The sequence below is a fragment of the Cyprinus carpio genome, chromosome A7 (genome assembly GCF_018340385.1).
Source record: "Cyprinus carpio isolate SPL01 chromosome A7, ASM1834038v1, whole genome shotgun sequence".
Lineage (NCBI taxonomy): Eukaryota > Metazoa > Chordata > Actinopteri > Cypriniformes > Cyprinidae > Cyprinus > Cyprinus carpio.
The window spans coordinates 19,334,201-19,357,653 of record NC_056578.1 but is presented as its reverse complement, the minus strand read 5'-3'; the positions used below and the strand labels follow the sequence as shown (position 1 = coordinate 19,357,653).

Sequence of the window (23,453 nt, the reverse complement as noted above, 5' to 3'; positions counted from 1 at the left end):
CAAATTATAATGCTTGGTTTTGATAGAAACATCTGATGAAGAGAAAAGAAAGATGACGTTTTAAGTACTCTTAATGAAAGCAGCACCCATTTCTTTGGTCACTTATGTTTAAAGTAAAATCAGCTCAATGTTCATCAGATGTTTTGCAGTCTCTTGGGTTTTCAGACTAGAGGCATATCTAAAAAAATCTTATACTCAGAAAAAAAGGATTTATTAATCAACACCATGATCCAATTAATTAAACAAGATACATGTATTTGCAACAGTCCTGACAATATTATTATTATTAATAAATAATAAAACTTTCTTTCAGAAAAGAATAAATTTCATTCAGCTGAATTTTGAGATAGAGACATGCTCGTAGGATACTTGCCATTGTCTCGTGAATTTTATAAACAGGATATTATGTGTTTGGTAGTTTACTAGTATACAAGATTACATTTACACTGCATGTTCATTTTGACCAAAACTTAGTAACTATGGTTTTGCTGTTTCCAAGGTCAAGTTGAAATGGAGGTGGGCCATATTTCACTATTAGTGCAGCCAGAACGTCAGTATTAGTTATGATATAATCTGTAATTATATGCTTGGGTAGTGTGGTTTGGATGGTGTTTTAAGGTTCTGCTGAGAGTTTGTCAGTGGGCTATGTTAACCACAAATCAATCAAGATCGAGTGCATCTATCCAAACGGATGCAGTTTAAACTGAATGCTAAGCAAATTAGTAGATAAAGGAAGAAGATCAGTTTTTGCCATAGAGGTGATGTACAGTGATCCCTACAATCTGAATTTCCAGATTCATCACAAAAAGCATTTTCAGGAGCAATGCATGAGCTCATAACGGAGTTACCCAAATCAAGTATAGACAGATGAAGAGACAAAAATAGGGACGGAGGAAGAGAGAGAGTAAGAAAAAGAGAGAAGATCTGTCTGTTGGCTGAATGAGCACAACCTCCTTTTAGTTTGGCCACAGTCCCCTCCTTCTTGCCTCAGATATAGAGTGTTTTTAGAAGCAGTCGAGTCAATCAGAGCCGGGTGTACAGGAGAGCACACTGTCAGGATATTCCACCCTTACGCACACGCAAACACACACATATACTAACGCACAATCTCTCACATCTCCCTCTCGCACACGCACATGGAGTACTACTGGACCCACCTACTCTGGATTCTCTGGAGCGTGATGCCAGGTGAGTTTGTATGTGTGTGTTGTCTGTTTTCAATTAAAATCATTTAAGAGAGGCAGAGTGGCAAGTGAACGCTCCATTGAAACTACAAAATACTTTGCAACTTGAGATGAGAGTTTAATAAGTGCCATGGATGTGATTTGCATGCATGGGATTGTATCCCAGTGCTGTGCATCTCCAACGTCTGTTTTTCAATATCAGGGGCTGTTAAAATGACCTCCCTTTATAGATGGGGATGCTGGATTGGCTGTGGAATAGTTGGAGTTTACCCTTGCTCCAATTTCCATCCTAGCACTTGCATACTTTGAAATGAAAGGAGATGTTATCAGAAATATATTGGGAGTTCATAGTTTCCTTTGTCTGGGAAAGATCTGGTGAGCAGCCAGATTAAAGTTCACTTGTGATATGACACTCTTGACAGCATATTTAAGGACTTCTGCAGTTCAGTGCTTGTCATGGTTCAATGGTTTCTGAGAAAATTTAAATCAAACTTGCAAGTTTGATAAGTATATCAGAATAGCATTCTGACTTTTTGCCAGTCACTATGGAACTGGTTGGTTAATCCAGATGTTACTCAGCATTTCTTGAGGTAATTTACTCAAGTGCGAATACTTATCAAACTTGCATTTCTGTCCTTTCCTGTCCTGGTTTAGGTATTTTATTCTGTCAGTTTGTCCATCTGCAAAATGAAGAAAATGACAAATGAGAATATATAGTGTAATTTGATAAAAATAAAAAAAGAGCAAAAAGAGAAGGAACTGAATACATAATTGCTTATGGAAGTATAATATTATTGAATGGCTAATGTGTAAGAGACATTTGTGTTGATGTGTGTAAACATGCTTTTTTTTGTTGTTTTGTGTGTTGCTCATCTTGACCGGCTGCCAGTAAGCCAGCTGTGAACCAGGCCAACTTTAGTCAAACCCAGTAATGTAAACATTATACTAGTACAATACTGTAATACTACTGTCTGTTGTACTCATTTCAACCTGTCTCTGGTCACATTAAATGTGGTCTGCATTCAGAACTTCCTTTCAAATGAGATTTGTTTTTGGTATGGCCTGTATCAGACACTCATCTGAACAGGTGACACTCTTAAACTGACCCACACTCATATACACTGTGGCTCATCCCAAGTGATGTGCGCATTCATGACAATTGTTGCACTGGAATAATGTCGAAACCACAGGAAACCAGACCTGTTCGTACAAAAACATTATATATTCATCTGTTCACACTGTCATCCAAGTAACAGAACTATTTAATGTTTGAATAGCATTCTGACTTTTTGCCAGTCACTATGGAACTGGTTGGTTAATCCAGATGTTACTCAGCATTTCTTGAGGTAATTTACTCAAGTGTGAATACTTATGGCTCTGTGTTCGACAGTGAAAGTACAAACATACTTTTGCGATAAAAGCGATAGGTGAAAATGTTGGACTGGTCCAATTTCTTGGTGTAACAAACAACAAAAAAGAACAACAACAAAAAAGGTTTAGAAACATTTTCCACTCATAAACTGATAGCAATTTTCACAATTACAAAGAAATCTCAATTAACACATTGATTTAAGTGACATTTTGAAGTTTTGAAGGCACAAACGGTTATTTAATCTGGCCCTAGCTCTTAGTAGCAGCTGATTTACATTGCGATTAAAGATAAAAATATTGTGATCTCAGATGCTTCTACCTAGAATACTGCTTTGGAAATAATAATTATAGAATAAGTTATTTATTTATTTATTTATTTATTTTTGTGGGTGAGGAACTCCAGAGCTAGTGAGTAATGCCTGACCGTGGTATATATCAGTCTGCTGATGCCACGTGCCTCACGGATAGTTTACTTTGGCCACAACCCCAGTCGTAGGCCACCAGGCTCATCTCCCGCTAGCCATCTCTCAGCAACCCTTCAATGAGCTTTCCAGACCACAGAGCTCACAGTTGGAAAGTCAGCATGAAATGAGCAATGTGTGGTCATTTTACTCTTGATCTGTGAGTGTAACAGAATGCATATAATTCCATGAGGTGCAGCACATACAGTAAAAGCATAAAGCCCATGAGATCTTAAGCAGAAGAGCATTTCAAAGCAATTCTTTGAAAGATGCATTTCTGGCATGTGAAGTTTATTAAAAGCCAATCTGCTGGCCCATAATCCTTGCCAGTGGGCATCAGCATCAGAGGCTCATTAGAATCAGGGCAGTTCCTCACGTAAATATTTTTAAAGGAGGGGAGAGATGACTGAGGGGTTAGCAGATGTTTAGAGTGTGATGTCTGTCACATGTGGGCTTGTACACAACTTTATGTCTGATTAAGGCCTTGGTAAAGAATTAGTATTGGTAGTTTTCTTTGGTGGCATTGATGTGTCTTTTGATAATGAATTAGATTTTGATGGATGGTTTGTGGTAATATGCCCTAGATATGGTCTATCACTAGCTCAAATGTGTTTTGATTTTGATCATGACCCCAGTTAACCTGATCGCGATTTCAGAGTCCAAGCATGTGGCATGGAGTGTTTTTAAAAGGTCTGTTGTAATATATTGCAGCTGCAGGTTGTTGTAGCTGGAATTTTGCCTTGAATTTTGTGCCATTGTCAAGTTATACATCCTTTTTGACAAAAATAAATTATATATATATATATATATAATTTACTAGATGACGTTATGTGTACTTGCTCTTAACATTAGCATTTTCATTACAAGATATTGATAAATTTCCACTTCAGTAGTGTTTTAATGACAAGGCAATGGAGAGAAACAGGGCCATGTTCAAACCTGCAACCCTGTGAAAAGCTCATTAAAAAATACTGAGCAAATGCATGACCATTATGCCATAGTTCTGTCAAGCTCTTTCAAATTGTTAGTCTTGGTGATGCATGGACATTCTCAAAGACTGGTGCTTCTCTGTCAATATGACTGTGGTGTGGCTCCTTGTAGCTTGATTGTGGTCCAAAAGCAGCGCAGGCCTGGCCTGGACACAGAGCACAATGCTTGCAGCCACTGTACTGAGGTTTATTTATCTGGGCAAAAGAATCCACACACAGGAAACCCACTCTTTGACCTGCTGATATTGCAGAGAATATTAAAGGGTCTGCCACGTTAGGGCTTTTAAATGGAAACTAGAATCTTATTTATTTATAAGGATAAAGCTGTTCTCAGTTGGTGTCTGGGGCAGTTTGGTTTCAGTAACACTGGATGCCTTCGATGTGTATTTAAGCCCTTTGTACTACTGTTCAAACGTTTGAATAAGTGTGATGAGAATAAAGGTGATGATACACAGGGCAACTTTTTTGAGCATTGTTGCAGAGCGATGTTGCTCGGGCACTTTCCCATTGAGAATGGGCATCAAAATTATTTCCTGGTTGCCCATTGACTTGGCATCAATATTGCCCAGCAACATTGCTCAAAAAGTTGCCCTGTGTAACATCACTTTAAGGTGCTCAGAATAATACGTCAGTCACTGGCAGTGTCACTCACAACTCTTCATCACTTTCTGTGAAAGGCAGTGACCAAAAATGAGGCTAGGAAAAACATATGGTCCACATTATTCCCTGTGCATTCTTGTGCCTGAGCAGATTAATGTGCAGAAATGCTTTTACATCATCCCCAACACTACAGTAGCCTGTCATCATTCATTCTTTTGTCTACAGACAGAGAACGTGGGAAAGAGAAAAAGAGTGAGGGAAAGAAAAAACACTAAAAGCACTTCACTTCTCTTTCTCTCCCTTCTGCTAAGAGGAAGATCTCTTCATATCATCAATCAATCCTCTGCAATATATATTATAAAATGCTGAATGGAAACTACAACTTTGCATGAAGCAGACATACTTATCAGCACAGTCATAAATAAACTATTTCATTTTCACTGTTTTTTTTTTTTTTTTTTTGAAAGACCTGTTCTTTAAAAATCTTTTAATTGAATCCAGAGGAGATGGATGTTTTTTCTCAGTTTTTTTTCAGTGGTACAGAGACCAAAGTGGAGGCAATGAGACCTGGGGCCACCAAAGAGAATCAGGCCTTTCATCAAATCCCATTGTATGTTTTCTCCATCTTTGCCTTTTTTTTTTTTTTTTTTTGTCAAATGGATACATTCCTATTCATCGGTTTCCAGGTGTGCAAGGATATGACATCCATATGCTGTCGTTCAGAGTTCAGAGAGGAGATTAACGGTGTAATTCAATGTAATTCTCAGATAAATTAACCGTTGTGTTTACTCTTGGATAAAAGCTCTTATATATTTTTCAGTTCTGCACCTGCTTTAGATTTATTTTTAAGATCCATGCTTCTGAATACTGATCTTTATGATATGGGGTTGCCATAATATGATGTTCTAACATTAGAAGGCCATCTTTGCACTGTGCATCTGATGTTAAAATATTAGCAAAATCATTAAAAACACAATTATTTGAATTTTATGTTTAACCATTTCTATACATATTTAAAGGTTTAGTTCACCAAGAACTGAAACTTCTGTCATTTACTCACCTGATGTCATTCCAAACCTGTATGACTTTAGTTCTTTCTTATGTTGAACACAAAAGAAGATATTTTGAAGGATGTAGTCAGTAGGGTACTAAACATCGCTGGCCCCAATGACCTTCATTGTATAAAAAAAAAATATATATATATGTATATATATATATATATATATATATATATATATATATATACATACATACACACACACACACAAATAAATAAATAAATAAATAAAACATTAAAACATTTTTTGAGCATATGTTCTCTTGTTATCCACAGAAGAAATTAAGTCATACAGGTATGGAATTGGAACAACATGAAGGTGAGTAAATGATGACAGAATTCTTGTTTTTAATTAAATAATAATAATAATAATAATAATAATAATAATAATAATAATAATAATAATAATAATAATAATAATTATCTGTAGCCTAAACAGTCTTTTTCAGCCTTTGCTCCAGGTTAAGCCATAATTATAGTGCTGATAGGAAGCAACTTAAAAGACAAAATAGTCTTTGTGACTGAAATTGGACTTGCCTGAAAAAAATCTGTGAGTCAGATTTCAGACAGAGTCAACTTTCTTACTGCTGTCTTTCTTTGACTGACATACTGTCAAATTTGTTGTGATGCCTGACAGCTTTATTGTTTAGTCGCATCCATAATGAGGTCCAATAGTCCTGTGTCTCCCACACCAGAAAATGTTGACAGAGTCTTGCTAACCAATCTGAGCTCGATTGCGTATTTCTGAAGGAGGGGCTTTATAGAACCAGGAATTCAACAGACCGTTTTGACGAGAACATAAACAGCGGTGTAGAATAAAGGTAAAATATGTAAAAATAACACGTTTTTAAAAAAAAACGAAGCATGAACACGTTACACTGCACCAATTAGAACAACCAAGCCTTCGAAGCTGATCAACCACCCCTTTAACTGATTCTGAGAAAATGGAGTGTAAAACTCTGTCCAAAATCAATAAAAAAAAAAACACATTCTTTCAAAAAAACAAAATTTTGATATACATTTTCACACTTCATTAATTTTCCATGAGTCTGTGCATATTTGGCCAAAGCCAAAACACATGACAGATCATTGTCTCTGAGATTCACTGTAGGTTATAACTCAGTTTTGACAAAATAATTATTGTGTTTGCCCTTGCAAACAACAACCTACTTTTTAAAGTGCAAAACATTGCAAAAAAAAAAAACTAATTTCATTTGCTTTTTGCTTGTCTGTGAGTTGTGTAGAGATTACATCTAGTGTAGTTCATGAAAGGATCCTACTGTTTAGGACTCTTTTTGCTGGCAGAAACTCAGTTTAGCCACAATTCAATTTTGCTTAGTTTTGGGTCATTGCTGGAGCTCCTTAGCTCATAGAATCTATTGCCAGTAAATGTAGTCATAAGTCCAAGCATGCTGTTTATGGTTCATATTTGAATTGCCTGTCTGTTTACAGGGTTCCATGACTGTTTCAACATTGACACCAGAAATCATCGGATCATAAAGGGCCCCAGGCAGACACAGTTTGGCTACACTGTCCAACAACACATGGCTGGGGGACAGAAGTGGTAAGCAGCACTTCTTAGGTCTTTTTCATCCCCTAAACTATTCCCCCTAAAGGGATATTTTACCCTATAAGTGAATGATGACATAAGAAGATATTTTAAAAAATGTGATCACTGACTTCCATTATATGGACAAAAAAAAAAACACTTATTTATCTACAGAGTTAAAATGACATTGGCGAATACATGATTTTTTTATTTTGGGGTGAACTATCCTTTTAAGACTTAATAGTGGATTTGTTTTTCATTTCATCTCCCAAATCAACAGTAGATCTCATTGCCTCAGTAATTTATAAAGTTTTCATCACAAGTAAATTTAGATCTCTTGTAAAAGGAAAATCCACCTATGATGCTTTTATGGGCTTATGAGAATTGGAAGAAGTTTAACATTTCTTGTCCATCACTGTGATATCATCATCTCTCTTTGCTTTGGCAGTTTGATTCCAATCTGGCATCTCAGTAAATCCGCTTGGCCACAGCTCACCTGAAACCCTGCCCAGAGGTCTACAGGTCTACTGTATATCTCTGTGTGTGTGAAATAATAAGTATGCCTACAAAGAATAAGTGTTCCCTTTCAGTTGGTCACTTCGATATTGTGTCGAAGTTCCGACACTAGGGTTCACACTTTGGAGCCCAGACACCTCTGACATCACTGAGAAAAGGCCAATGAAATTGGCAAGCAAAATTTGCATCTCTGGCTACGCTCCGGACATCCGGTATAAAAAGGCCAGTGTGGCATTTGCTCACTCATTCTGTTCTTCGGAGCCAATGCAGCATCTCTCTGGGATATGCAGCACTGCATTCACCTCTTGGAGGGCGGTGTCTGACCAATTGAAACTCACCTTTCTGTCATAACACAGTACACTAGTTCCTCCACCCTCACCAAACATTGTCCAGAGAGGGAATACAGCAATTGTGGTGCATTTGGAACCAAGATTGGTTCACGGCAATAGACCTGAAGGATGCATGCTTTCATGTCTTGATCCTCCCAAGACTCAGGCCGTTTCTTCAGTCTGCCTTCGAAGGACAGGCATATTTGTACAAAGTTCTTCCCTTCGTGCTGTCCCTGTCTCCTTGTGTCTTCACAAAAAGTCATGGACGGTGCCCATGCTCCTCTTAGGGGCCTCAATCATGTAGCAGTCCCCCTCTCATGGCAGGTCACACTCGAGTAGAGGCTTCACATCCAGCAATTCCAGCTGTTTTGGAGTCTGTTCGGTCAGGTGCAGATAGATCTGTTGGCCTCATGAGAACCCACTCATTGCCCACTGTGGGTTCCCTGACCAAGGCCCCCTTGGCATGGACACACTGGCACACAGCTGGCCCAGTCCTATGTGAATATGCGACCAGGAGGAACACAGGGGTCTTTCACTCAGTGGTGAATATCATTACGCAGGCTAGAGCCCCCTCGACGAGGTGGCTATACGACCTAAAATGCCGCATTTTTGTGAATTGGTGTTCTTCCTATGGTAAGGATCCTCAGAGATGTGGCATTGGATCTGTGCTATCCCTCCTTCAAGAGGGTTTGGACAGGTGCTCGTCTGCATCTACATTCGAGGTTTACGTGGCCACAACACTGTAGATTGCAGATCGGTGGGGAAGCATGAATTGGTTATCAGATTGCTAGGAGGTTCCCGAAGGTTGAATTCTCCAAGGCCTTGCCTCATTCCCTCTTGGGATCTCTTACAGAGAGATCCATTTGAACCCCTTCGGTCAGTTGGACTTAGTGCCCTCTCTTCCTGACTGTGCTCGCTTATATCAAAAGGCTGGGGGATCTCCAAGCCTTCTCCTTTTATGAATCACACCTAGAATTCGGGCCAGCAGACTCTCACATTGTCCTTAGACCCTGGCCTGGATATGTGCCCAAGGTTCCCACCACTCCTTTTAGAGATCAGGTGGTAACCTTGCATGCTATCCCCCCTAGGAGGAGGACCCTAACCTGTTTCTGTTGTGCCCTGTGCAAGCCCTACGCATCCATTTAAAATGAACACAGAGTTTCAGACTGTCTGAACAGCTCTTTGTCTGCTTTGGAGGTCAGCAGAAGGGGAATGCTGTCTCCAAACAAAGGATCTCCCACTGGATTGAGAATGTGATCCTTACGGCCTATCAGGCCAGAGACTTACCATGCCAACTGAGAGTGACGGCACACTCAACCTGGGGTATTTCTGCTTCGTCAGCTTTAGCAAATGGTGCCTCATTAGTGGACATTTGTAGAGCTGCAGGTTGGGCTACACCTAATACATTTGATAGAGTCTACAGTCTGCGAATAGAACCAGTTTCATCTAGAGTTTTGAGCACTAGCTCTTAAACTCAGATGGATGGTAGGGTGTGGAGCTTGCATTTAGTGCCTTCCCCATTTCGAGGTGGTTATGTGCACTTACTGTGTCCAGTTCAGTTACTTCTTATAAACCCTGGAATACCCTTCCATCACTTAAACACTCCCTTAGCAGATGAACATGCTACAAGAATCCATTATGAATTAGTATCCCTCAAGTGAACTCTCATAATGGATTAGTGCGCCATATGTTGTGGCTCCCTTTGGCGGCCCGTATGTGCTTTGGTCCACTGCTCTGTTCCAAATAGGATTCAGTGTTTCCCCAAGACAGAGAGTCGGTCTGTCACTGTCACTGTCATCTCCCCATATGTGGAGCTCTCCACAGAAATCTTGCCTATGTAGTATTCCCTTTTTAGTGAGTCTATATGATGTATCTCCACATGTTACCTCCCCTTCAGGTAGGATGTGGTCTCCATAGTGTTCTTTCCCCACTTGTGGAAACAAACGCTTCCCCAATATTAAAATTAGAACTTCTCAACCGTATTTTTTGTTTTTCTCAGAATGAGAAAAGACTCCAGCTGGAGGTGACCTCTGCTTTATGTGGCAGCTCTCATGGAAGAGCACAAGCATTTTACATGCATCTGGCTTTATCGATCAACCATGATTTGTCTGTCAATCAGATGCATTTAAAATAACTTTTTCTGTGTGCATGCTTTGGATGTGTGTAGCACATGGGCCTAGAAAAAAACAAGATGTTTATATGTATGACCGGACTATTTATTCATAACAAAAAAGAGACGATATGGACATTACGGAGCGCTAAACACTCTCATGCAGTGCATGTTTCATTCTTACTCGATGCCGGAGGGCGCTCTCGTGCAGAAAGTCCAAAACGGCCTAGTAGAAGTAATTAACTTATGACTTGCAGGAAATCCCTAAAATGGACAAAGGCATCCCACTATTGCTGTAGCTAAAAAAGGTAATTTCAGGTCATTTTGAATTTTGATATAAAATATTTATAATCCAGTGCTAATATGCATAACATTTAATACAGTATATAAACTATTCTGCCTTATTATGTGTTTGTATGAACCAATCCTAAAAGTGTCATTGTATTATAGAATACAAATTATTGGTCATCATCTACCTGTCACGGTCACTCAGGCAGGAAGGGATGTGGAGATGCTGGAGATTACTTTGAAGGAGTTTTATTCAGGATACAAGGAGACATCAAACACTGGAACATCGGGGATGACATTTAACAGCAGACAAAGAAACTTGGGTTGGGAACACTATTTTAACACATGACTTGATGAGGGGAAGACAAGGAAGACCTGGGATCAAATTAACTAATAACTGAAACAATCAGGGAGCAGGAACTCACAAAACATGGGACTGAGTCTGACATGATGCCCCCCTCTGGAAGGCGTGACCTTACGCCACATAACATCACAAGGGGAGGTGGGTGGGTGCTCTGGAGGTCCCTAGCACACACCCGGGAAAGTGGGCCTCCAGATCGGCACCTGCACAGGACGCCATGGTGGATCAGGAGACTCGGGGGGCCATGGTGGAGCAGCCTCAGCCTCTACGGCTGGATGCTTACTGCCCCCCCCCAAAAAAAATACTTGGGGTAATTACAGGTCTGAACTCGGGGCTTGAAGCCCTCCCTGGGCTGAATGGCGGATCAGGAGACCTCCCTGGGCTGAACGGGGGATCAGGAGCCCTCCCTGGGCTTAACTCGGGAACAGGAGCCCTTCCTGGGCTTACTTCGGGAACAGTAGCCCCTCCTGGGCTTACTTCGGGAACTTAAAAAGCGAAAAATAAACGCGGGGAAAGGGGGTGCCGCTTTACTTTTCGGTCTGCTGTTCTGTCACGGTCACTCAGGCAGGAAGGGATGAGGAGATACTGGAGAATACTTAATTCAGCTAACAAGGACATATTTTGCAATAAGAGTTAGAATAAATATGAATGATATCTAAGATTATTTAATCATTATTTATTTATTATTATTATTATTTAACTTATTGGAATCAATATTAGGAATTGCAAGAATGGTAATCATAAAAATTCAAACGATGCCCAACCTTACCCATACGCCACATAATTTTTTACTGGCACATTTCAATTCACACTGTTTTAAAAACTTTATTTTCTTTTAAACCCTTACTTACCCTTCTTTGCTTTTGCCCTTCTTAAAACCAACCACATAATCTTTTATGTCAATGTACTTTTCAAAATTAGTTATAAAACAGTTGCTCCTGGCAACAGGGATAGGTAGTATGTTTACTTAACATAGACAATTTATGAGACTAATATCATGTTTTGCTCCAAAATTACTATATGGCATCAGTCGTGTTTGAACAGTTAGCTTCTATGGTTCCATGTTGCTTCCTATCACAGTGTCATCTTTACTGTGAAACAAGCTATGTCATTTAGCATTGCATTGCAATTTGGTGTTTATTGTCTTCCATGTTTCATCAGTCAAAGCATCTCTATCTGCATGTTATTCAGCTGTAGTGATATCTGATGCATATGTCCATATAAGGGTTTTCCTGGGTCTCACTTGTGAAACAGACATTAAAGTACATGCGTGTTAGGGTTAACCCTGCTCCTTTATGCTTGCATCGTCTTATTTTGGGTAAAAATAGAAAAATAATACTAAAGTACTTTGTATCTGTCAGGATCCCAGTCTATGTTCTCCTGTCTTGGTTTTGTGGTCTCTAATTTTGAAATGTTCTTGTTCCCCATTGTTTCTGTGTTCCCTTGTTCCTTTGCCCATCTTGCTAGTTTCTATAGTAATTGATTAGCTCCTCCCTTCCTTGTTACCTCATTATCCTGTCCGTATATAAATCAGTCTCACGCCACCATTCACTGCCGGGTATTGTTTAGCCCATGTTGTCTCGGTTCCTGCCTTGTCTTGCCTTTGTGTTTTGTTTTGGATTGTTTACCTGGTTTTGATTCTTGCTTTCATATTTTTGGATTTACCCTTTGGATTACCCTGTCTGGAAATTGTTCGCGCATTGAAGACCCACGCTTGCCCTAGGATTATTCTTGTGTCTTGCCCTCTATATACCTGTTTGCCATTGTTTGACCCATGCTGGTTATGACCATGTCTCTGACCAATAAAAGCTTGCACATGGATCTGCATGTCTCACATCTCGTCAGCTCAAACGTTACAGAATACTCAGCCACACAAGGATCCACCGGCTTTTCTGAGGAACATTGGCCAGGTATGGACACGGCAAGAATTTTGTTAGGCAGGTCCATGGTCACTGGAGAATTATAATCAATAACACACAACAAATACACAACATTAAAATCTACCGGACATTCATAAGAAAGTTTTTTGTGATGGCATTAACCAACCTCTTAGGTCTAAGCTTAGACGCGAGGGTCCACGCTCAGCACTCGCTCAGTTTATGGATTATGCTTTGTTGACTGTTGGCTCTTCATTCACTGTGGGTTTCGCAGAGGAAGAATGTGACACCGCACTCACTCAGGTAATGGCAGCCGCACTAGAGCACGAGCACAAAATGACGGTAACAGCTGAGCAAGACACCAAAAAACCATCAACAGCCAACCCAAATCACCCAAGACAATCCACGGTCAATCTTCCTGAAGCAAGTCAAGGCACTGTTGATCTTCCAGAGTCAAGTCTCCGCTGACCTTCCAGAGTCTCGTCACTTTTCAGTTGATCATCCAGAGTCTTGTCATGTCACAGCTGGTCATCCAGAGTCTCGTCACTTCACAGCTGATCATCCAGAGACTCGTCACATCTCAACTGATCGTCCAGGGCCTCGTCACATCTCAACTGATCGTCCAGTGCCTCGTCACATCTCAACTGATCGTCCAGGGCCTCGTCACATCTCAACTGATCGTCCAGGGCCTCGTCACATCTCAACTGATCGTCCAGGGCCTCGTCACATCTCAGCCAATCGTCCAGGGCCTCGTCACATCTCAGCCAATCGTCCAGGGCCTCGTCACATCTCAGCCAATCGTCCAGAGCCTTGTTGCATCTCAGCTGATCTTCTAGAGTGTTGTCATGTGACAGCTGATCTCTGTTCATCCGGAATCCTATCACTCCCTGTCTGTTGCACCCAGAGCCTTGAGGTCAGCTCTTCAGTCTTCCAGACTGGCATCCAGTGTGGAGGATTCAATGCTGGTGTCAGCACATGCAGCTGGTATTCCCTTGCCTGCAGCACTTTCCATGTGGGGGATTGCTTTATGGTGTGTTTGGGCTGCATACACCACCACTGAAACTTTAGAGATGGTGGCGCCCACTGTGATTTCTCCCGAGGTGGCGGCTGATGCTGCAGATCCTCCCGAGGTAGTGGCACATACTGCCATGTTTCCAGAGGTGATGGCGCCTGCTGCAGCTTCTCCAGAGGTGGCGCCCAATGCTGCAGAACCTCCCGAGGTGGCGGTGCTCGCTTCAGCTCCTTGCGCGGTGGTGACGCCCAGCAATACACTCTCAGTCTGTCATGTCAGGATCAGAGAGACCATTACTGAGCTCTCCCTATGCACTGAGAGTACTGCTGTAGAACCTCCAGAGGTGGCGGCATCCGCTGCAGAACCTCCAGAGGTGTCAGTAGTATCCACCTGTGAACTCTCGTCCTGTGCTGTCACTGCTATGGAGTGTGTCCATGAGCTCTCGTCCTGCCCTGTCATGGCTATGGAGGCTGTCCATGTACTCTCGTCCTGTCACGGCTATGGAGGCCGTCCATGAACTCTCGTCCTGTCACGGCTATGGAGGACATATTTGAACTCATTGCATGTCCTGTCACAGCCACAGAGGCCATCCATGAACTCCCTGCCTGTCCTGTCACGGCTATGGAGGCCATCTGTGAAACTTCGTCCTGCCCTGTCATGGCCATGAAAGCTGTCTATGAACTCTCGTTCTGTCCTGTTATGAACTCTCGGTGTTCTCTGCCTCGGTCCCTGAGACCATGAATGCACTGCCTGTGTTGTCTGTCTCTGCTTTGGGTCCCGGCCCCATCTGCTCCTCCCTGGTGGTCTTCTGTCCCATCTGCTCGGCTGTGGTGGTCCTATGTTTTGCCCTGGTGGGCTCCAGCTCCGTCTGTCCTGCCCTGGTGGGCTCCTGTTCCGTCGGCTCCACCCTGGCGTCCGGCTCTGCCTCGGTCCCCAGCCACTCCACTCCCACATGGACCTGGTCCTCCGTCCCTCCCCCTGTTCCGCCTCCGCTCCACCGCCCTCCTAGATTGCATAAGGGCATCTGGAATCCGCCCCTTGGGGGATTCCAGTTTCTATAATAATTGATTAGCTCCTCCCTCCTCGTTACCTCATTTTCCTGTCAGTATATAACTCAGTCTCACACCACCATTCACTGCCAAGTATTGTTTGGATTTACCCTTTGGATTACCCTGGATATTGGTCACGCTTCGAAGACCCACGCTTGCCCTAGGATTATTCTTGTGTCTTGCCCTCTACTGTATATACCTGTTTGCCATTGTTTGACCCATGCCTGTTATGACCACGTCTCTGTCCAATAAAAGCTTTCACATGGATCCGCACCTCTCACGTCTCGTCGGCTCAAACGTTACGGTAACACAGTAACTTAAGTAGTTTTTCAGCAGACTACTTTTTACTCTTACTTATGTCATATTATTTTTCAGTACTTTTACTTGTACCCAAGTAAATTATTCCTTAAGTAGCAATACTTAAGTACAAATTCTTTGTACTCTTTCCACCACTAGATATAAGCAAGCAAGTGAGATAATTCAGCTCATATGCTTCTATTCATACTTTTATTCACTATTTTATTCACTCATTGCACCTGATATATAATGATATATTCTATCTCACATTCCCTAGATAACAGTTGAATGGCTCTGTCTGTAGTTTAGCTTTGAGTGTGTTGTCAGTTTAACTGGACTGATTTGGGGTGATATCAACAAAGACTTTCTCAAGTGAGCAGCTGACAAATTGACCCCCTTTCTGTCTCTGCCCCATTCACACAGCATCTGGAAACCATTAAAAGGCCAAAGGAAATTTTGTGTGGCATGTGAGTCTGGCTTGGCTCTTGTGTGTCACTCTTATTTTATCATATTCAAAGTTTGTTTGGGAGATGTGAGTTGTCTGTTGTGAGTGCGCACTTACACAAAATTCACAATACCAGACTCAGTTAAAGACACGAACATCGACAAATACTAACAGACTAAACTACACATAAGAGAGATTGTTTGAAAGACCAATTAAGTCAAATTTCATTCTACAGGTATATTTTAAACAGCAGTATGCTGCAAACAGTTGAAAGGGAAATCTGTTTATGCGTATGCGATAGCGAGACAGAGCATTAGGGTAAGTGTGTTGTTTATGCTGGCATGACTCTAGGCAGTAGGAGAGGAAAAAGGTTGTGCAAGAATTGGCTATAGACAGTAGCTAATCACCTTTATGTGGTCTACCTTAGATCATTTGAACAGGGGAAACATTTTGGACACTGCTGGCTATTTACTTGTGCATGTGTGTACTGGTGCTCTCGTACAGTTTGACTCAGGAAATGTCTTGATTAGCACAGTCAGATCCTCAGAGGAGAATGTTTAGTCCAAGAAATTAATGGAGTAAGTGAGGGTTTAAAGAAAAGAAAGTTTTTAAAACGGTGTGAATTGAAATGTGCCAGCATCTCAAATCCAATCAACCAGCTGAAAGGGAATGGCTAATGATGACAACATTTCCTTGGCTCAGGCGAGCCCAGATCCCATCGCCTTCACGAGGGCACTTCTTGCCGCTCTCCCTCGCCAGCTCCCTCGAAGGGGAAACGCTCATGATGCTATTCCGGATTGGGAAAACCTACCATCGTCCCACGGAGCTCCCAGACACAACCAACCTTGACTGGAAGGAGGTAGTCATCTGGTGTCTGGAGAGCCTCTGGTCCCGAGCCCAATCAGCTGGCCACGCCGAGGTCAAGCTCGTCAGTTAATAAGGCAAGCCCATTGAACATTAATTTGGCAAGCCAACCGAACATTAATATGGCAAGCCCGCCAAATGGTAATCCAGCCCCAGAGCTCTCTCCAGTGCCAGCTCCTTGAAAGCGCTTTGCTGTGCCTGCTCCTCAAGAGCACCAGCCATTGCCAGCACCACGTAAGCACATACCCGATCCCCCGTCAAGCCCAGGGAGGGCTCCAAGCCCCGAGTTCGGACCTGTAAGTTCCCCCAAGTAATTGTTTTTTTTTTTTGGGGGGGGGGGGGGGGGGGGCAGTAAGCATCCTGCCACAGAGGCTGGGGCCACGGCCTCGGAGGCTGCTCCACCATGCCCCCCTGGGTCTCCTGATCCACCATGGCATCCTGTGCAGGTGTCGCTCTGGAGGCACACTGTCCTAGGTGTGTCCTAGGTGCCTCCAGAGAGCCCCCTCCCCTTGGGATGTTATGTGGTGTGAGGTCACGCCTTCTGGAGATGGGGAGTCATGTCAGTGTTGTGGACTTTAGTTTCCTTGTTTTACCCCGGTCTTAGTTCCTGTTATCCTTATTTGGTCCTTCCTGTGCCTGTCCTTTTCAATTGAATTCGTCTTCATTTGTGTCTAATTATCAGTTATCCTCCTCACCTGTCTGCCCCTCGTTATCTGCCCTATTTATTTCTAGCCCGTTCTGTTCTGCTGTTAAATGTTATCCCTGATGTTCCGGTGTTCGTTGGCTCCTTGTTTCTTGAATAAACTCCATTGACGTATTCTCCAGCGTCTCCTCGTCCCTTCCTGTCTGAGTGAATGGTGACAATATACTACCTACTATTGTTTTAAAAACTAGTATACTGTGTGAAACTAGTTTTATATAAATAGAATAATTATTATATGAATGATAAAATCATGACTCCACTGCTAAAATGGTATATTATAGTTTGCTATTCCAGGCTCTTCCTCCTTTCTTTCTCTTTCTCTGGGGAGCAGTAAGGGTCCTATCACAGCAGTGGAAAGAGGTGTTATCCCAGTTTCAGAGGCACAGAAAGGGTTTAGACGTGTTGGAACATGGGTAAGGGGCATGGCAACACACCTGTGGTTACTGCTGTGGAAGGGAGTATGTAGTCGTCATTCTCTCATAACATTATGCTAACATATGCATTTTATTTCAGGTCAGTACACCAGGATTGTTTGGAACATGTTCACTATACATGTTCCAAGACACAGGCAATGCCCTGCATACTGTATATTGGAACAATCTCAAAAGTTGCTACCATGTAATTACAGGCTAGAAACCTCTAAACGAGCATGCTGAATTTTACTTTAAATCAGAATTATATATTTTTTTACATTTACATATGTCACAGAGAGTGAGCTAAACCCACTAACTTGAATCACATAGAGAAAATCTCTTCAGCTCTGTGATAATGATAAAAGCAGATCAAGCTCCACGCAGAATTCATTGCACAACTCATAGGGAGCATGTGGGAGTTTTGGGGCACAGGAAATTTTCATGGGTAGTGAATATTTTAACTATTCCAGTTATCTCTTAGAGCTCTTTGCAGTATGAATAATGTGTTTGTGACGGTTTCATATTGAAAAGTGTGTGTTTTATGTGTGTTTGTAATATATATTTTTTATATGTTTTACATTGTTTTAAATTAACATCCTTCCTATACACTACCACCCCAAAGTTTGGGGTGTTTCAAATTAAGCTTTAATCACAAAATAAACATAAAACAACACTTTAAAATGTCTTCTGTGATCTCAAATCTGAAGCCATTACTCCAGTCTTTAGTGTCACATGATTCTTCAGAAACCATTCTTTGATTTGATTTAGTGTTCAAGTAACCTTTCATATTATTATCAATGTTAAAAACAGTTGTGCTGCTTAATATTTTGTGGAAAACATGATACATTTTCAATGTTCTTTGATGAATACACTGTTTATAAATGTCAGACGTCAAATATCAGAGTTCTAAAAAGTTAGATCAAATAATCTGCAGAGATTATTACCTTCAGATGTTAGTAACACCAAATGGAACAAATTTTAAATACTTTTTCATTCTGTCTTTCACTTTCTGCTGTAGTACACACACACACACACACACAAATTGAATTGGTTCTTCAGCTGTTCCTTGGGGTGGTTGATGTGCTATATAGCACCACTGACATACAAAGAAGCCGATAAACCCCTGTATAGTTTCTCAAATTGTCTCTTAGTTTAGTTGGGGAAAGGATTAAAAAAACGACATTAAAGTACAGTGTATTTCCTGTAGATAACGTTGTTCTCAAACTTTTTGGAATGGGATTTTTTCCTGGGTGGCCACTGACACTTGCACATCCACAGAACTGGCCTGAGAGATCCATTGGGATGGACATACAGACAAACACAGACACATATGCTCAGTCTGTTTACTTTTGAAGGGTTGCAGTTTGAATTCCTTGCTAAGTTTTGACTTTTGTCTGGCCTGTGACCTGTGAATTCCTCAAGCAGCAGGAGGGTTGAAGCGTTCTTTATCTCTAGGCTCAAACTTGGTTGAAAGACTGCTCACCAACTATCTTTCACACTGGACTAGGAAAATTCATCTGTACATGAATGCCTTCCCTTATGAAAAAGAAGTTTATTCAAGTGTGCTATTAGTATACTACTTTTAAACTAAAAAATAAGAAAGTATGCTTTTAGTTTACTTTTTATGTACTTCTCAGAAATGGGCTTTATGTACTTCTCAGAAATATAATTAAAATGGCATTTAAGTATACTTGACTATACTTGAAAGTTCTAAATATATTTGAACTATACCCGTGCTCCTAGAATCCGTGTTTTCATTGTTATACGGTGGAGGGCGCTAGTACACATCTTCTGTACAGAATTTCCAAGAAAACACAAGTGAAGAAGAAAAAGAAACAACAGATACTAACACATGTAACACGATCATCTGACATGAAACAGTGTCAAAACTGTAACGTTATGGAATAAAATGTTGACTGATGAAGAGGTAATCATAACAGTCAAGCTTTGGGGTGTTGATTGACTCCATCTACATTTTGATTATCATTCTGAATCCAATTCATAGTCTATTTTCAGCTTTTTGTTCAAAATGTTATTTCTTTTTTTTTTTTATGAAAATGACCAACATTAAAGTGTTTAAAAAAGAATGCATGAAGCTAGAATAAAATGTTTTTGTTTACAAGCTGATTCCCTGCTCTTTCTTTGGATGTTTTGTATGTTCAGATATTCATATAACACGATATATACAAATTAAAACCTAAATAGGGACATAGTAGTATACATAAAGTATGATGTAAAGTTCACTTAAAGAAAACTTATGAGTATACTTGCATTATAAAACTGTTAAACTAGTAGTTTACTGAGACTATACTTCAAAGTGTACAAAGTATTTAATTAGTAAACTGTCAGTATACCTATAAGTTCACTTTTAGTATAATTGCAGTACAAACTACAAACATAGAGGTAAACTATAGACTATGTACTCAAAGTTTGCTACTGTTATACTTAAAGTATACTTAAAAGTATACTTTTATATACTAGAAAGTGGGCCAATTTAGTCCCAAGGAGTATTGAAACAGTACACTTACAAGTATACTACTAGAACACTGATATTTGTATACTTGCTATATAAAATATTCTTGAAAATATACTTGAACTTTACTTAAGTATACTTAATAAAATAAACTTGAAGTATACAAATTTTTGGTAAGGGTTGGTTAACAAATCATTAATGATTAGATGAAATTAATATTTGCATTAATAGTTTTATGGGTTTAAGGACGTGGGGTGAGATGCTATAGTTACTTAACTTGCTTTGCTGAATTTACTAGGAATAAGTAACAGCACAGAAGTGTAGTGTTTCATGGTAATGTCAGTCTGATGAGGTTTTCGTGATGTTTGACGTGCCCTTTTAAATCAATATCACACAGTGATTTTAGAAGGAACATTTGTGGTGCATCTTTCCTTTTCTGTCCCATCGTGTAATGAAACGCCTCGCTGGCACTTCATAGACTTCAGCACCATCGTAGCATGAGCAAAGTCTTTTCTCACTCTCCAAATGTGAAAAACATTTGGCTATTAATGGCGAACCTTTTCCTCTTAGATTTTTCCAAAGGACTTGGGCCACAAGTACAGCATTTTGTGGGAGATTGAATATGTAATAGGTTGTGTATCAGCGAGGCTGTTTCATTCAGTGATATTGGCCTTTTGTAGCCCTGCCGCAGATAGAGAGAGAAAAAAAAAATTCCTTAAGACCTTAATGAGTCTGAGCCTGATTGTTTTAACAGCTCACTGTCTCATTACCCTGGAAGTTTGACCAGACCATTAAATCACTGCAACAAAGGTCCTCTTTCTCATGCTCATCTCTCTATTTCTCTTTCATACTTCCTTCTTTCCTTTTTTTTTATATAGGTAAGCATGTCCTGAGCTGAACTCAAGTGTAAAGTATAGCCAAAGGCAGCTATAACAGTAGTAGTATACTTTATGTAGCAAATATCAGTGTTCTAGTAGTATACTTGTAAGTGTACTGTTTCAATATTCCTTGGTACTAAATTGGCCCACTTTCTAGTATATAAAAGTATAATTTTAAGTATACTTTAAGTATAACAGTAGCAAACTTTGAGTACACAACTAGTTTACCTCTATGTTTGTAGTTTGTACTGCAATTATACTAAAAGTGAACTTATAGATATACTGATTTTATTCATTAAATACTATGTACACTTTGACGTATAGTCTCAGTAAACAACTAGTTTAGTAGTTCTATACTGCAAGTATACTCATAAGTTTTCTTTAAGTGAACTTTACATCATACTTTAAGTATACTACTATGTCCCTATTTAGGTTTTAATTTGTATATATTTTGTTATACGAATATCTGAACATACAAAACATCCAAAGAAAGAGCAGGGTATCTGCTTGTAAACAAAAACATTTTATTCTAGCTCCATGCATTCTTTTTTTAAACACTTTAATGTGGGTAAGTTTCATTAAAAAAATATAATTTTGAACAAAAAGCTATGAACTGGATTCAGAATGATAATCAAAACGTAGATGGAGTCAATCAACACCCCAAAGCTTGACTATAATTATTACCTCTTCATCGGTTGACATTTTATTCCATAACTTTACCGTTTTAATGCTGTTTCATGTCAGATGATAGTGTTAGATTACATGTGTTAGTAGCTGTTGTTTCTTTTTCTTCTTCACTTGTGTTTTTGAAAATTCTGTACAGAAGATGTGTACTAGCGCCCTCTACCGTAACAATGAAAACACAGATTCTAGGAGCACAAGTATAGATCAAATATATTTAGACTTTTTTGTAAGTATAAGTAAAGTATACTTAAATGTCATTTTAAGTATATTTCTGAGTAGTACATAAAGCCAATTTCTGAGAAGAACATAAAAAGTAAACTAAAAGCATACTTTCCTATTTGTAGTATACTAATAGCACAATTGAATAAACTTCTTTGAGAAGGGAATTCATCCTCATTTCAGACCAGTGTCAAACTTAGAGGGGTTGTTTATCCAAATACCGTTATATCACAGAAATGTCATATTTACATATGAAACAGTGATAAACGGATTTTGTTTATTTGATTGTATTGACTGAATTACCTAAGTCAGGCTGAGCAGTAGGACATGTGCAGTTCTTCTTGTTCTACTTAATTCCACTGTAAATAGCCCGTGGGTGTCCTATAATTATATATTATCTGTAAGGGGTAAAATCCATTTGTTTGGGAAGCTAGATCCAGATTTAGTTGGAATGCTTCACTGCTGAAGCTTGCCAAACAGAGAAATATTTTCTCGAGGGGCCCATGATGTTGACCCCTGGCCTATGGCAGAACACTCATGGAGGTCTGGATCTGCAGTAAACTAGTGTCAGATATCGCTCTCTGAATCGCTCTGTCCCTGAGTGGGTATTGCTCCTGTTTAAAGCATTAACCTTTATCACCTGTCAGAATCAGCTTTAGATGTGGTGATTATTGGCATGTGTGAGATGCAGTGTTTCAAACTATTTTCAATGTGGCAGGATGTGATGGTGCCTTTGTTATTTGAATCTTTCATGTATGATACAGAATGAAGAGGCATTTTCAAACTATGCCAAGGATCATCATATATGATGATCTCCTTCCTAAATTATAAAACCAGCTTTATATTTTCATGTAGACATGTTTCAAGTATGTAGTAAATATCAAGTTAAGTGAGCTTTAATGTCATTCACTTTATGTGGAAAGAAATGTCATGCTTCACAGGACCGTGGTGTTACATATTTAAACATACATAAATCTATAGCTAACCTATGAAAGAAGTAATCCAACTATAAAATGTTATTAAATGCATTTACACATGTAACAATACACAGTGCAGTGGTATGTAAAGACAACAAACAGCACAAAAATAGAAAAAGTGCAAAATGACATTAAGGTAATGAGGACGTAATAGACAGGCTGTAGTGTACAGTATGTACATGCAAACATATGTTTCCCTTGAAAGTAAATATGGGTAAATATGCAATGTGTTAAAAATATGCAGAGTCTGTGTGTGAAAAATATGAATAGTATGCATGATACTATACGTACATGCAACGAGTTGCTTCAGAAATGAATTTATTTGTTTTTATTGGTCATTGTCAAAAGCTGATATTTAAAGAAATGTTGTCTGAAAAAATTATATATATATATATATAAACCATACTTATGTTTTAAAATAAATGATATATAAAATACATTAAAAATATTATCTCTTTATTTGGTATTTTTATTTTGTTTGTTTGTGTGTGTGTGTGTGTGTGTGTGTGTGTGTGTGTGTGTGTGTGTGTTTAACTGATGTTGCTCTTAAGAAAATGTAGCATTTTGCATGAGAGCTACTCTTTAAAAGGCAGACAAATAACCTGAGGATCATAAAATAGCTCTTTTGCAGTAACTGGACTTTTGTTTCCCATGATTATTTATTAGATTAGTTTTACTGTCACTCTCTGACCCCGATGCAAAGATACTGCCTTACTATACTATAAACTAATTATGAGGTTCTGAATG

At 39.8% G+C, this 23,453-nt stretch overlaps 1 protein-coding gene across 1 annotated transcript in view; it reads left to right on the top strand.

The window, feature by feature from the left end:
• The first annotated feature begins 877 nt into the window (after positions 1-877).
• Positions 878-23,453, top strand: part of LOC109092767 (integrin alpha-11-like) — a 49,578-nt gene continuing 27,002 nt past the window's right edge. The window contains exons 1-2 of the mRNA XM_042760158.1: positions 878-1,188; positions 7,115-7,226. Coding sequence (XP_042616092.1) covers positions 1,137-1,188; positions 7,115-7,226 — 164 coding nt within the window. The 5' untranslated portion in view covers positions 878-1,136. The remainder of the gene's footprint in view (positions 1,189-7,114; positions 7,227-23,453) is intronic.